The 25,036-nt window shown below is 39.1% G+C and overlaps 3 protein-coding genes across 3 annotated transcripts in view; all 3 read left to right on the top strand.

The window, feature by feature from the left end:
• Positions 1–1,152: 1,152 nt before the first annotated feature.
• Positions 1,153–10,121, top strand: vdac1 (voltage-dependent anion channel 1). Its single transcript, XM_063895258.1, is given in 10 exon segments — positions 1,153–1,245; positions 4,074–4,143; positions 5,260–5,285; positions 5,287–5,310; positions 5,633–5,785; positions 5,971–6,023; positions 7,011–7,238; positions 8,046–8,196; positions 8,648–8,705; positions 9,097–10,121. Coding segments are annotated over 9 exon segments (852 nt in total). The 5' UTR covers positions 1,153–1,245; positions 4,074–4,076; the 3' UTR covers positions 9,189–10,121.
• An 887-nt stretch (positions 10,122–11,008) lies between these two features.
• c11h5orf15 (chromosome 11 C5orf15 homolog) lies at positions 11,009–16,655 on the top strand. The gene is made up of 3 exons (XM_063895420.1): positions 11,009–11,165; positions 13,474–14,276; positions 14,963–16,655. The coding sequence occupies exons 1-3, from the start codon at positions 11,039–11,041 to the stop codon at positions 15,095–15,097; spliced, it is 1,065 nt and encodes a 354-aa protein (XP_063751490.1). The 5' UTR covers positions 11,009–11,038; the 3' UTR covers positions 15,098–16,655.
• A 3,570-nt stretch (positions 16,656–20,225) lies between these two features.
• fstl4 (follistatin-like 4) overlaps positions 20,226–25,036 on the top strand; it is a 310,914-nt gene continuing 306,103 nt past the window's right edge. The window contains exon 1 of the mRNA XM_063894297.1: positions 20,226–20,262. The gene's annotated coding sequence lies outside the window, so the exon portion shown is untranslated. The remainder of the gene's footprint in view (positions 20,263–25,036) is intronic.

Here is a 25,036-nt window from a genome sequence, read left to right on the forward strand (position 1 = left end):
TTGAAAGACTTAAGTAAATTGCATCAAAACTGTATTTGCGTACTTTTTTTCGGTAAATGTAGGCCTTATGTTCCATCTCATAAATCAGATAACAATTTATAAACACATAAATGTGGGCCAATACAGAGATCAGTATGCGAATTTGAATGACTTTCATCATGTACAAGCAGAGGTCATATATAATACCTCATCCTGTCCTCTTGTTCTGTACAGATGTGATGTAACGTTACATCTGCTGGTTTATCTCTTAATATGTCCCGGGCCAGTTTGTAAAACCTGCACGTTGATATGAGCTGTGCGGTGAAGGTGCAGTAAGCTGATCTGAAGTCAGCTTAGGGGCTTTTTATCAGGGATGCTGCGGAGGAGTTGCGTGCTGCCAGGAGTATTCATAACTGCGCATGCGTGAAGGTAAACAGCCGATCCTAGATAATGACGAGGCGAGATAGTTCGGTCTGGCCATTTCCGTTTTCGGTTCTAATAATTTATGACGGAGGATGAAGTGAAAACAAATTATACCTGCATTCAAAATTGCAATTACGTAAAAAGGTCATTATGAGTGTAACACAAGATAATTAAGTTATTAAAATACCTAGTTATTACATTTACCCGTTTCATGAGTTCGGCCTATTTACTGGGTTAATCATGTTGTGTTTTAGCATGTTAGCAGTATTTTCAAGTTGCAGATGGTCAGTTAGAGGAAAATTTACATTTATTGGCTATTGTTAGAAATAATCAATATATATAGCAATTCATTGTAGTTATTTAGAGCTCATATTGTTTAAAGTACGAAATAATAATGTGCAATGGGCCTCGTGACTAAAGCTGTCGAAAGTAAAAAGTTGTAGGCCTATGGATATCCGCTGAAATTAAATGAAGTAGCCTATGATGTCAGCTTCTATGAAATGGAAATAAAAAATAAAAAAAAGAAACATGTAGGCCTATTATTCCAGTCACTGCTAATTCAAGAAGACACGAGAAGAAGACAGGATAAGCTATAAGAATTGTGTAGTGTGACTTGTAGGATACATGTGTACCTTTTCAGCGCCGACACCGCTGAGGCTGTGATGCTGTATTATGGTGCGAATCATCTTGCTGTTTGGTTGCATGTTGTATCTTTGACAATGACGACAGGCCTCTGCTGCTTGCGTGACTTGTAGTGTACGTGACGCCGCACCACCTCCCTCCTCTCTCCTCCCTTTGTGCAGCTGACAAGCCCCTTCTCGACCAGGACAGGAACACACAGAGGTACGTTGTGTTTTAATATTGAATTGCAACACAGCTTTTGGTTTTAATGTGCTGCACTGTGTGCTGGTATCAGCCGGTGAGCTCTGACACCTGGAGCATTCTGTCTTATACATTGTTTTCTGAACCGGGTGTAGGGGTGTAGTCGGCGTACAGCAGAGATGCTAGGCCCGTTGGTTTTTGCACCCAAAGCTAGCTTGCTGGCTAATGTCTTGCGGTGCGGTCATTTGAAAGGACCAAGTTATTATCAACAGTTATTATGGCAGCTATTATAAAAGAAGAAAAGCTATGATACGGTTTCTTGAAACCATACATGCTCAGTTCCGTTAAACATGCCATGAAGTTCCTCACTGGAGACACTTGTCCGCTGGCCACCTTGATAGCTAGCTAATGCTAATCTGTTAGCAGATGAGGACAGTGAGATGCTGCCTGCATAATCACTTTGTATGAGTGTAGTGCTGTTTCTCTCTAAACAGAGACTACCCTTTTTTAAATCAATTGTATGTCTGTGTCTCAGTTGAAATTCCCTGAATTAGACTTGAGCTAACTAAAGTGGTGCTGAAGGGCAGTGCTGCATCCTTTAACTGTGGCTAGGTCAAGTGTACTTAATAATTTCAGGAGTGATCCTCATCATGCCATGGGATTCAAATATTCTTCATATTTGTGAAATTGTTACATGAAGTTGTGGAATTATTCATTACTTAAGTCATTGAGGTTTACCCCATGGCACTCCAGTGAGAAGGCTTTGCAGGCTATCAGATATACAGCGTTGTCCTCTACGGCCTCTAACGTTTCTGACTGTAGACATGTGTGGAAACCATACAACTACTGAGGTGCAGTGGGGGAGGGTGTTTGTGTGTTGTCACAGCGTGAATAGTGGACATGCCATCTGTGTAAGTGCTAACAGGCATGGCAGATTCCTGACATTAGTCCACTTCCAGTCCAAGTCCTTCTGTATTAGCACAGTCACTGGTGATTGATTCAGAGGGCGGTCACGGGGGGCATCCTGAATGATTTAGAAAAAGAAAGGTGGACCGGTATTAATCCAAATTCAGTTTTCCACTCTGTTTTTCATACATGCAAAGTTACAGAGTACAGTTACATACAATACACAAATACACACATGCACATGCATTTTGGGAGGAGAGTTTTTGGGAGATACATTTTGGGACAGGGAGAGGCAGTCAATCTAGCCAGCGCCAGGGAGCAGTTGGAGGTTGGGTGCCTTGCTCAAGGGCACCTCGGCAGTGGCCCAGGAGGTGTACTGGCTCCTCTCCAGTACCGTATTTTCTTGGTCCGATCGGGTCGTGAACCGGCGTCCCTTCGGTCTAAAGTCCCGGGCCCTGCAGACTGAACCACTTAAGGAGGCTACAGTTGGACATGCATGGGGACAGACAGACATTTGTTCTGTCATAGGTAATGTTTCTGTTATTTAGGAGTTTGAAGTGTGAGGTTCAAAGAAGCATCTGGGGTGGGGTTACACGATTACATTAGAATGAGCAATAGCATAATTTGATCAATTTATTGGAGTGTAGTCACTTCTGATGCTTGTAGGTTCTAAATACACAGGTGCTGTTATGGTTTCCTTTAATACGTCAGCATTGACTAAATATCTTTTAGAGAAACAAAGTGAAAGTGTCAAAACTGATTTCTTTTTAGTTAAACGAGTACAATTTCATTTTTTCTAACTGGTCATTGGCAACAGCTTTAATGATTTCAGAAGTGTATTTCATAAAATACTATTTTTTTCTAACATTTACTTGTAAAAAAGAATTAAGTGAAATTAATTATTTTAAACATTACAACATTTAAACAGATTGAACATTTATCTGACCACCAATAGAACATGACGACTTTTAAGATTGAGCGGGCAATTTTTCTTACAAATGTTTCATAACTCAATAAATATGCGAGTGCGATGTGGTGTCAATCGTCATGCAGCTCTAAGCTGTCTCCCACACGTGCAATACCTTAAATATGAGTCATAAAACAATTTGAGGACAAGGGGAGGGTTGTTGACAAAGGGCGGGACTCCCTTTTTAAACTGGATTAATAGGCATGGATGAAAGAATTTGGAGATTATTTTTAAGGACAGAGCTTTATTATTACTCTGTGAGGAAGAGCAAGCCTTTAGCTCTTATCTTTTCAATTCAGCAAAACATTTTTTTGTTCATTTCAGATTTTTCAATTGTATTGGAAAAAAACGGCCACATTTGTTTTGTTACTGTTTATGTTCAGACACTTATTAAAGCACTTTTCACCAGGTCAACTTTTGAAACTTCTTTTTTATTGACTATCAATTTGCACATTTATGTTATCAATAGGCCTGCGGTAACAACTCCACCTTGATAACTGTTTGTGATATTGAAAAATGGAACCTACATCACTATACATAATGATGAGATACACATTTCTTGCACAACTTGATATCCAGGAAGATGAAGGACAAAGAAGTTCAGACATGGACCATTAGCAAAAACCCGGATATTAGCTAATGTGGCAAAATGTGACTCCTGCAGACAAGCTGGCCTCTGTACTCAAAGGAATGCAAGTTAGAAAGAATGTGTGTGTGCTTGAATTGCTGAGTTCCTGTGTTGTGTGTGTGTTTGTGTAGCTCTTGTAAGCCAATGACTTTATGAGATTTGTACCGTTCATATCCATCAGTGACCTCCAGCTGCGCCTGCCTTCCTCTTTCAGCAGCACCTCTGATCTGTTTCTGTGTCCTCTCTGCTGTGTGGCTGGGCTCTGGTCATGCAGGGGTGACATTTTCTTGGGGGAAAATGTCTTCCTGTTTTTAGTCACAGCCTTGATCATCTCGCTTGTCTTTGCAGAAAATGGCTGTACCTCCCACCTACGTTGACCTTGGAAAGTCTGCCAGGGACGTTTTCACCAAGGGATACGGTAAGCACTAAGCAGACAACCATACTCACCTATTTCAGCAATATTACAGCAGTATCATGTATAAAATGAAGTGCTATATATATCTATAAGTCAAGAGGTTTTTTTTATCACATGGTCGCTTCTTCTTTTAAGTTTTTCACTTCAATGAAGAGGGATGCTGTGTTGGAATCTTCTTATCGCTTCATCATTCTCTTCAACATAATCTTTTTTACCCTCTCTGCCATTAGAACAAATAATTATTTCAATTTCTCTTTAAAAACAATACTTTCTCCCCTCTATTTTGTGCTGTTAAGTAATCAAAGAGATGTATTGCAAGATTCGATGCAACACTTCCTCTTAATCATTTTACAAATCCAGCCGCTGCATAATGTCAACAGCAATGCCTCATGAAAGCGTTTGGATTCAAACCAGTTACCCCGCTGTGTATTCTGCCACTATGTATGCAGAGTATGAAGCTGTAAATGCAAATCATGTCAACTTAATAGCTATGGCATTCCCGGACTCATTCATATGTTCCATGCATGCAAAGTTACTGCCACCCCCCTTCACGGAAAGGCTTGTAACTGAGAGCAGTTGTGAGGCTGATGAACTTTTCATAGGGTACAAACTGCAGAATCGACACTGGTGGCCGGGATGAGTATGAATGGTACCGGGCCAGAAAGTACATGAAGGGGGTCATGTTCTGGGTCATGTGAAGTGTGCGCGGTGAATCTATGGATGTAATGCTGGATACGGGCATGGGCAGGGCCTGAAGCCAGGGTCTGTTAAACCAGCCGTCTAGCTATTGTTCATAACTGACAGCACCAATGTTCCATCAGAGCCACATCAAATCAATACGTACTTTCAATCAGTTGCATATAAATAACTCTAAATGCACTCTGGAGGCTGAAACTCACACAAACCAATCAATAACTTGATGTAATGTGTTGTGAATATCAACAGGGTTGCTTATAATGGCTATAAATAGAATGAAGCGCTATTTTTTTCCATCCAAGAAATAATATTTTGGTTTTACATCCAAATATTCATACAAAGCTGCAAAATCCCCTATAATTAGATGTTAAATCTGTATTGTCATCATAAAATAATAATATTTGATCTAATGTTCTGTTTCAGGCTTCGGGGTCATCAAGTTGGACTTGAAAAACAAAGTCTGAGAATGGACTGGTAAGTCAAACAGATGATCAGAGCAGCCAGCTCAGACTGCAGCCTGCTTCAGAGTCTCCGGGCCGATAATTCAATTTCAAAGATGCTGTATCATCACAATCACACATACTGTATGTCTTAGTTTGCAAGTCAAATCGATTTCTTGACCTTTTAAATGCACCCTTAGGATTTGTGATCAAGTGCTGGTTAACAATATCAGTGTTGGTGGTAGAATTACAGGAGTGTATCACCCTATGTAAACCTAATTTATTACAATGTATCTGAATGTTCCTGGCTAATTAACCTGTGTGTATGACTCTGACACCGACACTCTCCTCTGCAGGAGTTCACCAGCACAGGCTCTGCCAACACGGAGACCAGCAAGGTGGCTGGATCCCTGGAGACCAAGTACAAGTGGGCGGAGCACGGTCTGACCTTCACAGAGAAGTGGAACACCGACAACACCCTGGGGACCGAGATCACCCTCGAAGACCAGGTGGGTAAAATCTGAAATGAGATTTTTTTATTTGCTGTTGGGAGTTAAATTCACTGTATTCTTACAAGTCTCACAAGATGTGGGTGCCTTATGCCTAGTTCTATAATGGATTGTAGTTTCATCGAATTTATTTCAAAGTTGATTGCAATCTAATTCCAACTGAACCCTTTTGCTTGTCTCCACAGTTGGCCAAGGGGCTGAAGCTGACCTTTGACTCCTCCTTCTCCCCAAACACTGGGTAAGAAACACTCAGTCAGGAGTTCAGTGGAACAAAGTCAAATATAACTTTATGTGCTTTTAGAGCTACAGTGAATAGTAAAGAACAACACATTTAGCCGTACGAGGGCTTTTTATTGGTTGGTTGGCAGTTTGTGTTGTGAAGATGTGAAGATGTAAGACATGTATTAAAACATTGCATCTTAACACAGAATCCCTATAATTAAAAATGAAATTAGATTCAAATCAACCTGTACCTAACGAAATGATGAAAGGGAAATCAGGAGCAAAGGGCTTATCTGGAGGGCATTTCAGAACATACAGGCATAGAGAAGACGAGGGTTATGTTATTAGTGCATACATAGGTTCAATAAAACGTGGATTCTGACAGTGCTGCCATCAACCAAAGATTTTCCTTGGATATCAGTGGTCGTCAGCTCAAGGGATTAGTCGTTGCACGATTATAATATGTTATGATGATTAATAATATTATCATTTTTTGGGCGTCACAAAATGATTTCAGTGCCAAGACTGAGAAAGCTTGTTATGAGTTACATCGTGGTACATCGTACTACAAATAAAATACAATATACAACTGTAATAATGATCCTTTGAAATATAAATTACATTTTACATGTGTCGCAGCGCACCAAAGTGATCCGCCCATTAGGCAGAAGTGCCAGTACTGAACATTTTGTTATCAACACACAATTTATGAACTGATACCATAGTTTGACTAACTAAATAACTAACCGAATGATAATAATAAAAAAACAAAGTCAAAATAAACACTTTCGTTTATTTTTAAAATGTAAAAGAAATATAAATAACAAATAGATAATATACACAGCAAACAGAAACACTGAAATAAAAATGAAATGATAGGAAAATATTAAATAAAATGTATTGTATTTTAAAAAAATATAATGTTGAGCTATGAATCCTATAGGAAAAAAGGTAAAAATGATCTAAATGAATGACATTAACCACCATGTCTCTCTCCTGCCAGCAAGAAGAGTGGCAAGGTCAAGACGGGCTACAAGTGCGACCACATCAACCTCGGCTGCGACGTCAACTACGACATCAACGGGACAGCGGTCCACGGTGCAGCGGTGGTGGGATACGAGGGATGGCTGGCCGGATACCAGATGACCTTTGAGGCCGGCAGGAACAAGATCACCCAGAGCAACTTCGCTGTCGGATTCAAGACGGACGAGTTCCAGCTCCACACGAATGTGTAAGAAGAGATGAGGCGGCAGATAGTCTTTAGTTTGCTAGCTTGCATCCTTCCATTGATTGTACCATACAGAATACTTTTTAGTGTGCTGGTAAACCAATGTGGCTTCCCCATACCTTATTATCCTCTTATATTATATAGTGCAGTTAAATTTGCCCTACAAAAAACACTTTTTCACACACTGTTGGCCCTCCTGCTTGCACCTATGTTAATGCAGCGGTTTATCAAAAACAGAACAGCAATGTAATTTACATGTGTAAAAACATTTGCTTTGTTTATACTGTTTAAGGATTTGTACTTTCTAGGTCCATGACACCATAAAACGAGGTGCCAGACATGCATAGCTTTGGTTTTCTCGTCCTCGCCGGGCTCACTAACGTGCTGCTGGCTGTGTGCCGGGCACCTGAGTATTTTTATACCCAGGTGATGGGATTTGCTATATTGCATGTGAGGCGGAGTGAAAGGTTGTCAGGCAGAAAGGCCTCAGTGAACAGGCAGAGCGAGGTAGTGTCTGATAGTGAGAGATACAGGCCACAGTGTTAGTCTTGTTTCCTGCTGTGTCCAAGCCGGTTCAGTCTACAGCTGAAGTGATTATGTGGGGTCAGACAGAGTATAATGTAGGATTTACATCAGAGCCGATGAGCCCACCTGAGGAGCTCTTTAACAAACATGGAAGACACCAAGCAAGGCATTCTACTTTGAGAGAAAAACAAACTCCCCTTTTTAAGGAGAAACATCACTGTTGGGTAAACATGGTTTGTGTTGCTGCAATATTTCTATATATTTGAATCTGCTATTTTTCTACAGAAATGATGGAACTGAGTTTGGTGGTTCCATCTACCAGAAGGTGAATGACCAGCTGGAGACAGCCGTCAACCTGGCCTGGACCGCCGGAAACAGCAACACCCGCTTTGGCATCGCTGCCAAGTATCAGATCGACTCTGATGCATCCTTCTCTGTAAGTATGGTGTCACCTGGAGTTGGAGTTGTACTAGTGTTATTGTCGTCTGCTGTAGGATAACAATGTCACTTAATCCTAATCCCATAAGAAATGGCTGTTTTATTTTACTCACCCTTCACAAGGAGCTTGCATCGACTACAGACATTCCCTTGAGTCCCTACAATATAAACCCTTAATAGTCCTAAGGTTGCTCCCTCAAATATGGGTCAAAAATATTTTGACTTCCTGGCTGACCCATTTGGCAGGATGGATTGCAAATTCAATCCCGTATGCAGCCAAGCCAATTATGGCTTATATGTATTATAACACCTTTTTGATAGCTTAATGACAATGCAGCCAACGTCACTTAGTGTTCTATATTTATATCTCTGCTTGCAGGATTTAGCCGTCATTTGTATGATACATGTACCTGTTAGTAAACGTGTGATTTGATCTGTTTCCCAAACAGGCTAAGGTGAACAACTCCAGCCTCGTGGGCCTGGGCTACACTCAGACTCTGAAGCCAGGTGAGTGCAGTTTGTGCATTATTTAGGTTTAATTTGGCTTAATGTGTTAAAATACATGTTTCATCATTTACTCAACCAAGACAACACTATGCAGCATTAAAGATTTGTGTGTGGATTATTCAATCTGTAGCTACATTGTAGACATACACAAACTACATCATGATCATATTAGGACTCCCTAGCAGAGTTTTTGTTCCATTACTTAAATAACAAACTTCAAAATACTTGTGAAATTGTTAATATTATTTTGCTATTATTCTGAAACTTAAGAGTTTTGCACAAAAGTACTTAAGGGTTAACTAAGCCACCTACTTTTGGGTGAACAACTACATTACAGTGTAGGAGTAAGCAGCAATAAGTGGCTGATCCTGGTGTGTTTGTGTTTCTGCAGGCATCAAGCTGACACTCTCTGCTCTCCTCGACGGCAAGAACATCAACGCCGGTGGACACAAGCTTGGCCTCGGCCTCGAGTTCCAGGCATAGGAGGATGAGGCAGGCGACCTTCAAGTCCTCCCAGCACATACACGCGTTCCCCACCAAATAAATAAATATTTCCAAAACCTTTATTGATTAGCTAGCCCTCACAAAAACCCCTGTGTCCCCTAGACATGTTACAGCCGGAGGCAAAACAGCATAAAGGTCAAATTGTTTCTATAACAATCTATCACTTTTAAAGGACCACTTAAAGGGAACATTATATTTTGGAATAAAGAGCTGATTTCAGAACAAAACTACAACCATTTAACAGAAAGTTTTATCATGAATTGTGGTGTTTGCAAGGGAATAGTAGCGTTGAGATCAGTCATGTGGACCTCACTCTGTCTTTCACTACATTTTTACACCCTGATTTCCAATGCAGATCTAATGGAAAGGGCAGTTGAGTAGCTACCCCACCAGATGGTGTTGTTGCATAGCACCATTAACACTCGCTATAAAGTTGTAGTGGTGAAATAACTGTTTAATTTCCACACTTCTGCACTGGAGAGCTCTGATGTCTGTATTGTTATGATATACTATGGGATGGGTTAGTTGTCCTTGATGTAAGCAGCTGTGATTAGCTCTAAGAGACACTACACCCCAATGTGGACATTTTGTGTTTTCATCTCACTTGTTTTTTGTGTCTGTGCATTTGGTGTGAAACATGTCTTTTGTTACATGTAGTAAAGAGAATATTATTTTATTGACCGTCTTGCATAGTTTATTCCACCTGTGAAGTCTTAAGAAGGCAAAGACCTGTCAATTCTTCCTGGTCAAGCAATGGAGGGAAACCAGTTACACTTCTCTGAGGGAGGAAGTAAGTAATAAATACAGTGGACAGGGAGTTGTAGTCTTCCACAACTGGTTATGGGAATCATGCTTAGTGAAATTGACAGTATTGTCATTCCCTGAAATAAATAAAGAACATCTTGAACCGGACTGCCATTGTGTTTTGTTACTTTCCATACTGTCACTTAAAATGACCTACATGATGTGATGACTCATGTCTTCCAGACAAATTAACTGGGGAATATAAAAGGACTTTTGAAGCTGCAGATCACTGTTTGATAATGATATAAACTGGGATCACAAGGTTTATTTTGAGTTTGTTATTGATTGATAACCGTCTTGTCTATAAATCATTGTAGGCTGTCGGAGGAGGAAAAGTAATCAGATCTTGTACTTCAGTAAAAGTTGAAATACTGTTGGAATACTGTTACAAGTAAAAGTCCTGAAATTGAAATGTTACTCTGAAGTATAAATGGTTGATGATCAGCATCAAAATATATGAAGTCCCAAAGGTAAAAGTACTCATTATGCAGATTGTAGTTGTTGATGCATTAATGTGTTTATCAAAGCTGGTGCAGCTAGTTTTAATGACTTTGTATAATGCAGGGTACCTTGTGAATGCTACTCCAAGAGTAACTCAAGTTTTAAGTGTTGATTATATTTCACGTAGGCCTAATTAATGCAATCTGAAAAGTAACTAAAGGTATTAGATGAATGTGGTGGAGTAAAAGTACAGGATTTACATCTGAAGTGTAGTGCGGGAGAAGTACTAAGTAGCAAACGATTAAAAATACTCAAGTACAGTTCAAGTACCTCAAAAATGTACTTCAGTAGATCAACTACATGTACACAACTGCCTGTTGATGAATATTTGACCACGGCATTAGCTGATATGAATATTCCACGATTTGATTTAATTAGTTTATAATTTCTTGACATGATCAAGGATAAACACTGAGACCATGACACTTGATTACAAACAAAACCAAAACAAAATCACTCTCTCACTCTAACGTCCCTCATCATGTGGCCATGCTAACCCCTCCTCCAGCTACTCACACATCAACATGGCGACGTGCAGAACGATGGGGCGAAGCAGGAGACATATTTGTGCTCTTTCTCTGGTTATTTTCCTCCAGCTGTTGGTCAGTGGCTGTCTGTCAGCTTCACTAAACAACATCAACTCGACGACAGGTATGTTACACTTGTTTGAATTTCTTGATAAGATTAAGGCTGTTTTTTAAAGCCAGCCAACAGGACTGCTAGTTAGCTAGCCACTGTCAACGTTACCGTATGCTAGTTCGCTAGTGCGTCATGCTAGCAACCATGGTATCAAGTGAGAGGGACGATGACAGGCTTTATGTATGTCCCAGAAAAGTCTTAAAATAGTATTTATTTTTGAATACGAGTCCTTATTAAAGTATTACAGTACAGTTCAATAAGTAACTCCATAATAATAAGTTGTTCATGGCTGAAAATGTAACTCCTTCGATTGTCTTTTTAAAAAGCGGTTGAAACTTTCTGACGTCAATTTCAAACTATTGACGTTATTCAAAGGTTATTTAGTTAGTGTATGAATCGATGTGAAATATGCTTTCTTATTTTGACTTAATCATGTTTTACTAAGTTAATGAATCCTACAGAAACTTTACGGCCCCAACAAACAGCTCGAACCCAGAAAGAGAAAGTTGTATGATTCATTAATCAAACTTGTTGCTCGACAACCTTAACACCAACGTATTCATATCCAGTGGCGTAGAGTAACTAATAATTTGATGTTGATGCGTATACTTATGTTTGAGTAACATTATGATTACAGAACTTTTACTTAAGCACAAGATCTGAGTACTTCTTCCACCTCTGAGTCTAAGTAAAGGTTGTATTTTTTGGTGCCCCGAGGAACTCTTTTGCAAAGTGATTTGTGACCGGGTCCAGATGTCCGTGTCATATATCTGCGCTGTTAAGTAACCCCTGTCACTCCAGTACGGCCACAGCTTATTAAAGACAACCCCTTTGAAGTCTACCATCAAGGAACTGGGAACATATTAAAGGCTGTAACATGTTCTCTCAATGGCAGGCCCTGTCATGCATAAATGGACCTTCACCTTTTGGCTTACATTTGTTGAGATAAGATCAGTTGTGTTGAATGGCTTGCCTGTTTTCTCCATTATTTTCAAATGAAGTACTATGGTTTATTGTCTCTCAAAATGACTTGCTGTAAAATGTAGTGTTTATCCACGTTACATATGTGATAGGCAAGCCATGCATTGATTGGTTCAGCAAGTCTTGTGATGTGACATTAGTAATGCTATTTCTCATAAAGCTGGCATCCCTTCTTTATCTGACAGCAACATTGTTTGACAAAGGAAGGATGACCAATACTTGATCACAAACTGCTAAATATTTATTTAGTTGAAATACAATAAAACTACATTTGGAAAAATGTTCAATAAGCCTTGATATACATTTAAAGACTAACGTTAATGGCTTTATTCATTTCAGGCTTCATCCATGTTTCAAGAGTGCAACTCTAAGCAAGACTGGAGGAAAATAACTCATTACATTTTTTTATTTAAAGGCATTTTACTTAAATATTAAGGCCTTTGTCAGGTGTGAGTCAAGCGTCTCAAGGCTGCCTTTCCTTCATGCTGTTACATGCAGCACGGCCTATTACTGTTGCCTTCACAAAGATCTCCTGTTCAGTCTCTATTTGTGCTGGCGATTGCCCATGTGTATGAATAGTCCCTTTCTTCTCTCGGGAAAGTCTTACCCAGTGCTTGAAGTCCTCCAGTGTTCTCCTCCCGTCCCTTCCTAAGCAACCACCTCCTATTCCCACAGGATGAAATAATGTTGACACTTGTTGGTAAAATAGTGTCATTGATTCAGGAAAGCTTGCAAGATGCATGTCTCTGGGTTCAGCTCCATTAGAAACTGTGGTTGATAGATTCCTGAAAAGTAGAGTACATTATGTTTTTTATTATTAAACAGAAATGTTGTGTCTGCTGTTACACTCTAATCTTTATAAACCTAAACTAGATAAATCAGGTACTCCAACTACTTATGAAGTCCTGATTTTCTGAGGCAGCTCAAGGGTAAATGAGTAGCAGGACGAGCTCCTTTTCACAGCCATATCTGCAGGGTGTTGGCATTTTTATGACATCATTCACGTCTGTATTTGCTAGAATACTATTTTTAGCACTCAATGAAAGGCCATGCATTTACTAAATTGATTCAGAGTTAGGTAGAGTCAGCTACTTTAGATTAAGTTGTGTTTTTTCAAATGGGTTGAATGTGAAAACTCTGATTCATTTTGGCCTCCTTGTCTTAATAATTAATTAGAGTTGATAGGGAACCTGTCCCTCATTAAAAATACATCTTTATTTTACTATGCAGACTAAAGGTGTAACAGTTCTCAGTCTCTTGTTAATATGTTCTATTGCTATTAAGAATAATTTCACTTACCTTTTTTCTTGCATTGTTATTGTTTTTTTTCTTCTAACAGTACAAAGCCAAGGGATTGAGGGCAGAAACCCAATTCAAAATGAGACTACAAGTTTTGTCACTGTGGACAAGAAAGCAAATGACACTGTGCTGTCGCCTTCTCAACCGACTGTAGAGGCTGCCACAGTTCCAAAGAAGACTGCCACACCCGTTGGTAATGACTCCATGACAGCAGAATCAGAGGCTCCTAAACACAACTCCACAAAAGCCATTGAACCAAAAATAACTGTAACTGAGAATCAAGTCATTGTTATTGGATCCTCTCAAAATACACTGCCGCCCATTGGCAACAAGGACTCATTAAAAGATGAAGTTACAGAAGACCCATCAACAAAGCAGTCAAAAGACAAACCTGCTGTTTCTGAAACGACCACAACTTCTTCTCCCAAAGTACCCACCACCTCCGTCACAACCCCCGAATCAGCAAATCCTGTGATGGAAAAGGAAGCTCTGGTCTCCGACGACAAAACCTCCATCATTCTGAATCCGTCCACAGAACCTGATCTAGACCTGCTGCCCACCACTGACAGAGGACAGACCCTCCAAATCGATCAGGACAGATACATCAGCGATGACGACGATGGCGAAGACGACACCTACAGTGACACGTACGAGAACAACAGCCTGAACCAGCTCAAAGAGCAGCCGGTGAGCAGGCTGCAGCCAGAGGAGGTGGAGGTGACGCGCTACAAGGGAGCGGACAGCTACAACACAGAGGACGAGGACTCCCACTTCTTTTTTCATCTGGTCATCCTGGCTTTCCTGGTGGCCATCGTTTACATCACTTATCACAACAAGAGGAAGGTGAGTGTTGATATGACAGCAGCCGGGGCCTCCTCTCGATGTAGAGGCCAGTGGTGATGCTGACATTGCAAAGGTGACATTGTACCAATTACAAGTTATGTTGAAACCACAGATATCATTTCATAAAATTCATCAACAAATTTGACACCTTACTTTTTTAATTTTTCAAACTTAATTGTTTTTTGAAGCATTCAGATATCCAGAGTGTTGGAGTTTTGCACTGTGCGCTACACACTTTTCACAGCTTTTTTCCCCCCGGCATACTAAAGTCTGAACACTTGATTTATTGAGAAAAAATCAGTATTTAATTTTTTTAATTCTTTTTTTATCACAGTGCTTTGTTTGGAGTTCCTTTTTAAAACACATGTAATACTTTATACTGTTTTGGATTACACTTAAAGAAATGCCCTCGATCATTTCTTATTTTCCTTTCATGATTACAAATAGTTTGAGCAACTGCACCACCTCATAACATAAGCTTTCCAGTGTAACCACCAGATATCCTCAGCTGAGCAAAGTTGCTTTGTTATGCCGGCCTCATGTACTCTGAGACCGAATTAAAGATCCTCATTATGTAGTCTCTCATCTTTCCTTCTCGCCTTTTAACCAAGAAATGCTTTCTCTTGATCAGCACTATATCTTTCAGATTAGCTTGATTTCTTTTTTCATCTTTTTCCCCCCCCCAGATCTTCCTCCTGGCTCAGAGCCGGCGCTGGAAGGACGGTCTGTGTTCCCGCAACACCGTGGAGTATCACCGCCTGGACCAGAACGTCAACGAGGCCATGCCGTCCCTCAAGATGACCCGGGACTACGTTTTCTGATCCCCGTTCAGGAGAACAGTATGCTGAGACCTGCACAGAGCCAGTTGGCCTTCCTTCCTGCCTGCCTGCCTGACCGGCCGCGATGGAGCCTGAGCAATGCCATGGAGCCTGAGCGATGCTTTCTGTTGCTTTACAGGCCAACTGGAGAGCACTGTGTCTTTGGGATAGATTATGTTGGTTCAGGACTTTTATTTTGTCAGCATAGAGAGATTTTCACAGTTTATCTTTTATTATTATTTGATACATTATGGTTTTTTCTCAATTATGGATTTTTGGGATTTAATATTATGGTCTAGTAGGTGTTTTATTTGTTATTGTTAGGAGTCTTTTAGCCTTGATGCTCACTTTAAAATTAAGAGAAACTTAGGTCATAATTTAATGCTTAATTCATTAACAGTTGATCATTTACCCCAAAGATTTCTCTCTGAGAAGTTAGTCGCGATAACAATTGACACACAAAACATTTGCTTTTTGAAGCGTTGATTTGCGCTTACTTTAACATTGTAAAATGTTAAAAATAAACACTTGAGCAGAAACACATAAAACACAGTCCTTCGTGTTGAAAATGGTCTGTTTGTCACGGATCTTACTGTAAGAATATTAAGTAAACCATTAAGAAAAACACGTTGTGCATCACGTAGAAGGAATTCGATCATTTTACATTCCCTGAAATTTAAAATATAGGACATATTTATTTTCAACTGTTTAACCATCAGCCTTGTTTCCTGTTGCACATTTGCAAAGAAATCCATAATAGCCTTTTCATTTTGAATTCACATTATGTATGGGATGTAAAATCTCTAACACATGTTGGCATGTTACGCTGCACATTAGGGAGGATGACTCTTCAGGTGGGGGGACTGTCCATCTGCTAAGCCATTTGAATAAAGACGGATGGTGAATAATGTTAAAATTGTTAGAATGTTCTCATATAATGAATGGGAGAAAAGTTTTCCCTTGTTCATCACTTTATATTTGACTTGTCTACGGTATCTCTTCTACTGCCCAGATTTTGCTATGCATAAACCCTCGGGCTGGCCCCCTTTGTTTTATGACTTCGGTGAAGTCTCTACAAATCATTCATGTTCAAAATATTACCGTTGTGTTCCCTCATGCTCACACAGAAATGTTAATTTAGTTACTTCCTGTCAGAGTACCGTTTGGTGCACTGCTATCTCTGTTTGCCAGATACACTCTGTGTGGCTCACTTGATAAAAAAATTACAAAAAATCACAACTTTATTTCTTATTTATTACAGCCACATGTTTTTCTGACTGTTGCCATCTCATGCCTTTAATTGCCACAACTGCCACATGAATCCACATTTTAGTTTTAAAGCTCTTGTCACTTATGGCAGTTTTCAGCGGTCCGTTCGTATTTAAAGGTACAGAGTGGTTAGAATTGTAATGCGTTTTGGACTGTGCCGTTCAGTCGTATGCTCTCGAACATGAGGGGAGATGTCCAGCGTAAAGGAGATGCATCAACACTGCTATTGCAATCAACAGTAGAAGCTGTACAATCTCTTCTTTTGTCAATAAAGCACAAATTGTGTAGAGTCCTCTCTGTCTTCCCTTTTATTTTTGTGATCGTTGATTCCATGTTTGACCTGTTCCAGTGAATAATCTAAGATGCATTTTGAAAGAGTATTTACATCAATCCTCTATTATCTTGTTCATTGTGCAGTAAATGTCATATCTGTGTCGACACATCTCTAACTAGAGAATCGCTTTGATCTCATATAAAAGGCTCAGAGGTTGTGTACTTGTTATTCTGACAATAACAGACCAAGATCAGAATGTATCGTTGAAAGATATTATATACTGTATGTATTTATAGGCGTAAAGCTGAGAAGGTCTTCAGATTATTAAATAGGAAAATCTACATTTAGCAAAAGTTGATCTGCATAAGGATATACAATCTATCTAACATTTATTTGTAATCTTTAAATATGAAATGAAATAAAAAGCAGCTACTTTAGTAATAATATTTATGATATAATAATACAACAGCTTTTCCCCTGATTTTACTGGTGGGAAAACACAATATGCTAATGGCTGTATTCAAAGGTTCCGGTGAGAGGGGAAGTGCAAAACCATGCAAAATACCAGGAAACAAAGAAACTAAAAGGAATAATTCATTTCATTACTTCCTTTTCTTTGCCTTCTGTAACAAATTGTCATCAGTGAAAAGGCCTAGAGCAGTATCAGGTGGGAACAGGAAACTATAAAACTGGTAACTTTACCACAAGGTGGCAGTACACACACACACATCTCTGATCTTACAGCCCTGTACTGTGTTACATGGTCACATTTTGTACCGTGATTTCAACACAGTAAAAGATGGTGGTGTGTTACCATGCACTGTGCAAGACACTAGAAAGCGTGTGTGTGTGTGTGTGTGTGTGTGTGTGTGTGTGTGTGTGTGTGTGTGTGTATGTGTGTGTGTGTATATCTAACTCCACATCAAAATGTTTACCTGGCCAAATAAAAATGAAATTTTGCATTTGGTTTTCCCCTGTCTGTGTGACATCAACACAGGGAAACTGAGTTGAGTGGTGGTAACCATATGTGCCAAGATAACCCAGAATCCCTCAGTAACACCAAAGGGAGAAGAAATAAGCCAGTATTTAAATCTTTAATGTCACACAACTCTACTGAGACGGATCTTAAGGACAGCGAAAGGTAGATAAAGTTTATTTCGGCATCTCTGTCTGTGACGAGACAGATGGAAGCAACAAATTCAAACTTACTTTATTATCATTAACTTTTGTTAAAATAAGCCTTTATACTGGTTCTTAAAAGTATATTCCACAAACAATGTTATCTCACAGCAGTCATTCTGTCAAAGTACATTTTCTTCAAAGGTGTGATAATCTTATTCTGAAATTAAATTATTTAAAAGGGAATAAGCGAGTCTAATATTTCAAAAGAAAAGAAAAATAAATTCAAATAAAGGTGTATTATTTAATTGAAAAACAAAACAAATCCTTAATTATTTTGCAGTTTAACAAATGAGGATGTTGGGTGAAAACGGCACTGAACAATTAGATATAAATATAATATTCATCATTGAACTTGTCTTTTTCTTTTATATCTTGGTAAAGTGACAACGTAACTGAAATTATATGTATACAGACTAAACCTTTTTGACGTTTTGGAAATGGCATCTCTATTTTCTATAGGTTTAATATAAATGAAAGATTTGATCCTTTTTGTGTCAAAACATGTTTCTTTTAAGCCACTCACTCCATTTATCTGCCATGTTTCAGATTAAAGAGCAAGAGGTGATGTCTGCTGGGTGCGTGTCATCAGTAGATAAGATAATCATGCTGTGTGGATATTTGTACAAAGTTATGCCAGGCGAATCTATCTGCGAGACAGCAGCAAATGAAATCTACCAGCCGGAAAATCTCATAACTACTTTTGATCAGTGAAGGGTAAAAGTATTGACAATAGTTTTTGGGTAGCTTATGAAAAAGCTTTTCTTTAACTTTCAATACATTTCTCAAAGGATCAACATCCTTTTCTAAAGGTTCCTACCAAACATTAGTAGAATCACTTTATAGTCAGAGTTGACACAAGTTTAGGGCATCCCACTGTATAAACACTCTCAAAAAGGGCATTAATATGCTGTTATGAAATCAGAAAAGCCCTTTAATGCTCTGAAAGAAACCAAAATGAGACCCATGCACTCACTTTTCTGAATTCTGAATGGTGTCATTGTCGTTGATGGCCCTTAAAACAAAGTCATAAACAACAGATTTTTGTGCTTGAATTATTATTATTCATTTTTTTGTCTCTAATGTCAGGGAGATAATTAAATAAAGATGAATCCTGAAAATCATTCAAAATTATGGGTGCTACAGAACCTCAGCCTTTGATTGAGCTAATAGCTAACATGTCTTGCTTTATTTTGACATTAATGCTCACAACTCATCACTATATAGTTACAGCATTCTACAGCGTCTGAATGTTTTTTTTCCCAGCAAAAGACAGATCAATAACTTCCCAGGCAAACCGGGAAAACGCTGGCAATGTTATCAAACAACCTTGTAACCACCAGCTTTATGGCAATAATTCCCACAGCTGAAATACATTTTTGACCAATCGGATCACAACTATCAATCAAGGGCAATCCTGATGGATATTGTGCTTTTTGCCATCTCTGTAATCCTTTCTGTTCAGCATCTGCTGGATTAGGTCTACACACTTTTAAAAACCCAATTCCAGCAGGTATGCTTTTTACAGAGACGTCAATATATTGAATTTCAATAAACCCTGAAGGTAAGGCGGATAAAATAGTTTATCAGAGCACATGCTGTGTTGATCGGGTCATGTGGACTGAGAAAGACTCACACTGTTGGACTTTAACCCTCAGCAGATGTTTGGTGTGTGTCTGGTTTTTAAGATACTATTGGGTACTAAAAAGGTAGCATTCAAAGTAATAGACATACAAAGTCAATTCAGCAACTGGATACCCATAAAACTGTGACTTGTAATTGGTCTCACATATTGTGCTCTCACAAAAGAAGTATAATAATTAATGGGGACTCTGGGAAATTACTTTTGAAGGAAGTGAAGTAAATGAATAGTTTTATCTCCTCATCACCTCACATCAAGATACCCATGACCCCATCCTGATAACTTTCATTGTAGCCCTTTCAGAAAACAATAAAATAAAATATGTTCCGATGCCGACACTCTCCTACCTCCTTGAAAAGATAAGCTTTCTGGCTATTCAAGTTCAATATTATGGCTGTTGAATAAAAGGTTTGTTAAAAAATATCCAGTGCAAAAATCTTAGTGGAGAGTTCTGACACATTTTCACCTATGTGCAGTTGATACATTACATAGGGATAGGATAGAATAAATATCCAACATCAAGTCTAAACCACATCTCACACAAAGTGTGTCTTACACTGCCTATGATGCCGGAGTTGTTCAGTATCCTGTACTCAAAGTGTTACCTGAGTAAAAGTATACCAGGGATCTCAAGAGTCATGATTTGCGCTTTTGACCAATTAGGTTTCTCCAGTGTATCACCACCTAGACTGTCAATCATGTGCTGAACGAGCCCCTCCCAAAGTTTATAAAGCTCCGCCCCTCAGGACTCTGACTTCCTTGTTTCCCTCCAAATACAGCAGGCAGGACCAAAAGAAAAATCATGTGAGTTGAACAATGGACTTTTCACCTCAGTACTTTCTCTGATTGTTTTGTTAAGCTAGATTTGTTGTTGTTTTGTTGGGAAGAAAGAATGTGAAATGACATATTGCGGATGCATCACTATTATAAAACATGTGACTTTCTGTTGACACTATTTAGATCTATAATATTTTCTTAATATTCTTTTGTATGGAAAATATCATCCATTTTTACATCCACCTCCAACGGTTCTCTCATGTATGTGCTGTTCTTTGGCTTTCTGGATTCAGTGTTTGAATGTGCACGCATGAGATGTAAAGCCATTTTTAGCTTAAGTCTTTCCACTATACCTACCCTCTATGGATGCCTCAATCCAAACCTTATAAATGGCAGGATGAAAGAAGTAAATACAGAGCGTAGTATTTTTTGTTTGGTGTCACAGAGTGCAAACACAGCATGGGGTTAAAGAATTGGATTTTAGGCTGCAGACCTTTTTTGTGAAGGCAAAACAACAGAGGCTTTAGGTTTTTTGTTTCTTGGATGAACTGGGATTCTTTCAAGCTTTCAGACATTTGGTAGCATTTCATGGAAAAAAAGAAACTAGTAGCTTTGTCCTTCTTTACCTTTGGGAACCCGTGGAGTGACTGGGTTACTTTTCCAGCTTCCTTTATGTTTAATTTCCTGTGTGTGTGTTTCATGGCCTAGAATCTCCCAGGGAATGCACATAATACCCACAGTCCAGGCTTTATGTTTTCTCCACCCTGTTTTATCTCTGAGTGTTGTGTGTTGAAAAAGCTTAACCGCCCTTGTTCTTTATCTTCTGCTTGGCTGGCATTAACAGTGTAGCCTCTTTCTTTTCGCTCTCGGCTCAGTAGGAAGATACAGGGGCCATCCTCTTTATGGCTTGGAGAGGGGAGAGGCACAGAAATGACCTGAGGCGACCAAAAATGATGGACAGAGCTGTAGACTAGATGGAGGTATTTAATAAGAAAATCTAGTGTGCTGTACATATAGGACAGTACTATGAGAGGGAAGAGTGAACACTTCAATATGAATGTATAGTGTATATAATGTGTGAATTCATCACTTTCCTTTTCTATTTATGCGTCTGTCCTTCAAAAGTACGCTCTATTTATGACTTGTTGCTGTAAGGGAAAGGTTGTGCTTTGGCAGCCCCAAGTGGCAACTTGACAAAATTGTCTTTCTCATTACATATTTTCCTTAAATTGACCTTCACATATTGAGATCCTGCTAGAGACGTCGACATGTAGTACAAAGCTGTGGGGGCTTGCTGTAGGTAACCCACAGATTTCATGACATAATTGTTACAGACAAGCATGGAAGTTTTTCTTTTGGTTTTCTGATTTGCACATTTTGCTCTCATTAGTATAGTTTCCAGCAGCCGTGGGACCTGGTTTTAGGCAAAATCTCTGATGTAAGCACTGTACTATCCATGTGCCGACCTATATAGCAGACGGAAAACTATAGTGGTTAGTGAAAAAATGTAATTTTTTTACCTAATTTAAGGCCTTTAACATTCTAACACATTTTCATTAGAGTTCATTTTGCCCCATAGCCTTTTTGTGTTTGAATCCGGCCATGTTTTATTTCTCACACTGGGCTCATTGATAGCTAGCATGGTAGTGGCTAAAAAAGGCAGGACTTTTCTGGATTATTAGGATGAAATCAGATGATGAGCTGCAAGAACAATCAATGTTAAATAACTTCATAACAGATCTTTGAAGTGCACCTGTCCCTTCCAGCCTCAGACTCACACCTGCAGTTTAAAGCGGTGATGTTATTCTCCCTATCAGATCATTCATCATGCGCCTGTTTTAAGTCCTCTTCAAAGTTCTTGTCACTTTCTACCTCCTGGTGTTTTTTTCTTTTCTTTTTCCTCTATCTGCACTCTGAACATGTTATCAGCTCTTGTCATTTTTTTTTTTTTTATCTGTATCTCTTCTCTACTCAAGGGAGTTATTCTATCCATCAAACCAAATTTTGAAAACTCTTTCTTTTAAATCTTTGCCTTCCTCTCAGAAGGTTTAGATCCAAGCATTGCATTTTCCCTCCGTCTTTCTCTCTCTTCTCTTTATCAATCTCTCGCCTGTTTTTTTTTTACAGACTCTTTATCCTCCTTTCTCTCCCTCCCTCACATCATTTGTCGTTTCTATCAGCTTTGTCTAAATCTCAAACCCTTGTTGCTGCTTTGATCTTACTCCTTCTGCCTCTGATAAGCAGCCTGTTCGGTGGGTGTCGATGTATGTATGTGTATGTACTTTTAGGTATGTGTTCTTTGTATTAATTGGCCCTCCTGTATTTGGCTTGCTCTATATTTCCCAGCTTTAGAGGAAACTATATCCATATCCTCTGGCTATGAGAAATATCTGCCCGGGGGCTTTTATAACACTGATCCCAGTTTTTTGACAGAGCGGGATGAGTCTGTAGCTGAGTCTTCTTTTTATGTTGGTTCTGTGGGAAATTTGATACGTTCTTCTTAAATCATTAGCAGACTAGTTCTATAGTTCTCTTTAATTTATGCACATTAGCTTTCGCCAGTTTCTCTGTCAAGACAATTTTTAATTAGCAAGGCTTTTGTATAGAACCATGTGTGTCAGTGTTAACTTTTCGAAACATTTATTATGATTTGTAATTATAGAAAAAGTGTGTGTGTGTGTGTGTGTGTGTGTGTGTGTGTGTGTGTGTGTGTGTGTGTGTGTGTGTGTGTGTGTGTGTGTGTGTGTGTGTGTGTGTGTGTGTGTGTGTGTGTGTGTGTGTGTGTGTGTGTGTGTGTGTGTGTGTGTGTGTGTGTGTGTGTGTGTGTGTGTGTGTGTGTGTGTGTGTGTGTGTGTGTGTGTGTGTGTGTGTGTGTGTGTGTGTGTGTGTGTGTGTGTGTGTGTGTGTGTGTGTGTGTGTGTGTGTGTGTGTGTGTGTGTGTGTGTGTGTGTGTGTGTGTGTGTTTTTGAAGTTAGTCAAGACTTCAGGTTTGTTATTCATTTGGAGCCTTGATGACTGTATTTAGAGCACGTTTAATCAAACCTGATAGCTTTCTGTAAAGGTGAAATTAATTCTCTGTCACAAGTGAAAACACTTTCTTAAACTAAATTGTGTGCTGCCAGGTTTTCCAGTGCTATGTGTTGAAGGCATCCTTTTTTACCACCTGTATCAGTATCTAGCAATGCAGCAATGTTTCAATGCCCCAGCTGTTTTGTTTGCAACTTGGGCACATGCATGACAACGCTCATGTATGCACACTGACATGATGCATATCTGCCTCTGTAAAAATGCTATGCTACTAACTAACGATCAGAGAATGTCTATTGAGAAATTTAGCAATGCACCTCTGTTTCAGCTCTATTTTGTTTTTATCGAGTTGTATATTCTTAGCTACAATGAGCTTGACTTTACACTTCTAGACCTGTATTTGAAGATCAGAGCCTGAATAACTAGGCAGTGGTGGAATAAAAGTAATACAAATACCCAGTTATATTCCATTAATCCTGTTATTCTGTATAATTGTATATAATGTATAAGGACTTTCAAAAACTTGAACGCTCAAAACGCAAAAGGGCAGACGGCTTTCTCCCGCTCTTTTATCTTCCTCTCCTCCAAACTTTTTCTTGTGGGTGAAGTGACCTAGCGCTGTTCGTACAGAAGAGGCTTGGTTTAACTGAATGTGGTTCTTTTTTTAAACTCGCAGCAGGTTTAAAGAAAGTGGTTGTTTTTGAGAGGCATGTCAAAATTCAGCTTTGAAGTTTGCAGATATTCAGACTGCCTTAAATGTTTTTTTTCTCACTTTCCACTAAATGTGAAAGAAAAGGAAAGTTTCAAGGAAATTTATTTGTGAGCAAACAAGCTAGAGGCATAAGAAGTTACAACCTATTGTAATAAAGAAAACTGTACGTAATGTTAAACCTCAAACTGTATTAACTTAATTAAGTGACATATTCATGACCCTTACAAGCAAATCTGACTTTTAGCTAGGTGTTGCATGCTTATTTTTAAGTTATGTTATTGGTATTTGTTGGTGTTTTGTTTTTGGCATGATGTTAGAAGCACTGCAAATTTATGGAGAGAAGCTCTGCATACTTAAAGTTTACTATGATGCTCACTATGAGGCTAAGACACGGAGAAAAACAGTGTGTTCCTCAGCCACACACACACACACACACACACACACACACACACACACACACACACACACACACACACACACACACACACACACACACACACACACACACACACACACACACACAATGTATTTGTGTCTGTTCTTTGTACAGCATGCTGAACCCACTCTTCGCCCTTTTGCTTCACTTTGATGAGGGCACCGTCGTCGCACAATAGAACAGAAGGTAGAGAGGATAAAGCTTCTCTGAGCAGGAGCAAACAGAAAGAAAGGGAAGTGATGCTCAGCTGGGGAAGAGAGAGTCAGCAAGAGCACTTTTGATGCTCACTATGCCAACTTGAAATAAGTTTTAAAACATTTGAAAACAAACTTTGTGCTCTACTACTACTTTCAGGTTGTAATCCACAGTTTAAAGAGCTCAACTTGTAAGACAGATACAATAGTGCAGTTTATGTTTGATCAGTGGTGGAGAATCACGTTTAAGAATTGTTTGCTTTCAGAGTAAATGTCTCCTTTGTTATGATATCATATCAAAGGCCTAATTATGAGTATGAATGCTTTTAAAGGGAACGTGTTAGTGTTCTTTTTTTTGAGAAATGTCCAAACAAAATGTAAATATGATGATCCACCTGTCACATTTCACCAAGCCCGAAGTCAGGGGGTACA

This window comes from Eleginops maclovinus, chromosome 11, assembly GCF_036324505.1.
Source record: "Eleginops maclovinus isolate JMC-PN-2008 ecotype Puerto Natales chromosome 11, JC_Emac_rtc_rv5, whole genome shotgun sequence".
Classification (NCBI taxonomy): domain Eukaryota; kingdom Metazoa; phylum Chordata; class Actinopteri; order Perciformes; family Eleginopidae; genus Eleginops; species Eleginops maclovinus.

What these genes read in the sequence shown, in the direction of transcription:
- c11h5orf15 (XM_063895420.1), top strand. Translation starts at nt 11,039, where the DNA reads ATGGCGACGTGCAGAACGATGGGGCGAAGCAGGAGACATATTTGTGCT. An exon ending in CAACATCAACTCGACGACAG is followed by an intron (nt 11,166 to 13,473) that starts GTATGTTACACT and finishes TTCTTCTAACAG; the next exon opens with TACAAAGCCAAGGGATTGAG. An exon ending in CTTATCACAACAAGAGGAAG is followed by an intron (nt 14,277 to 14,962) that starts GTGAGTGTTGAT and finishes TCCCCCCCCCAG; the next exon opens with ATCTTCCTCCTGGCTCAGAG.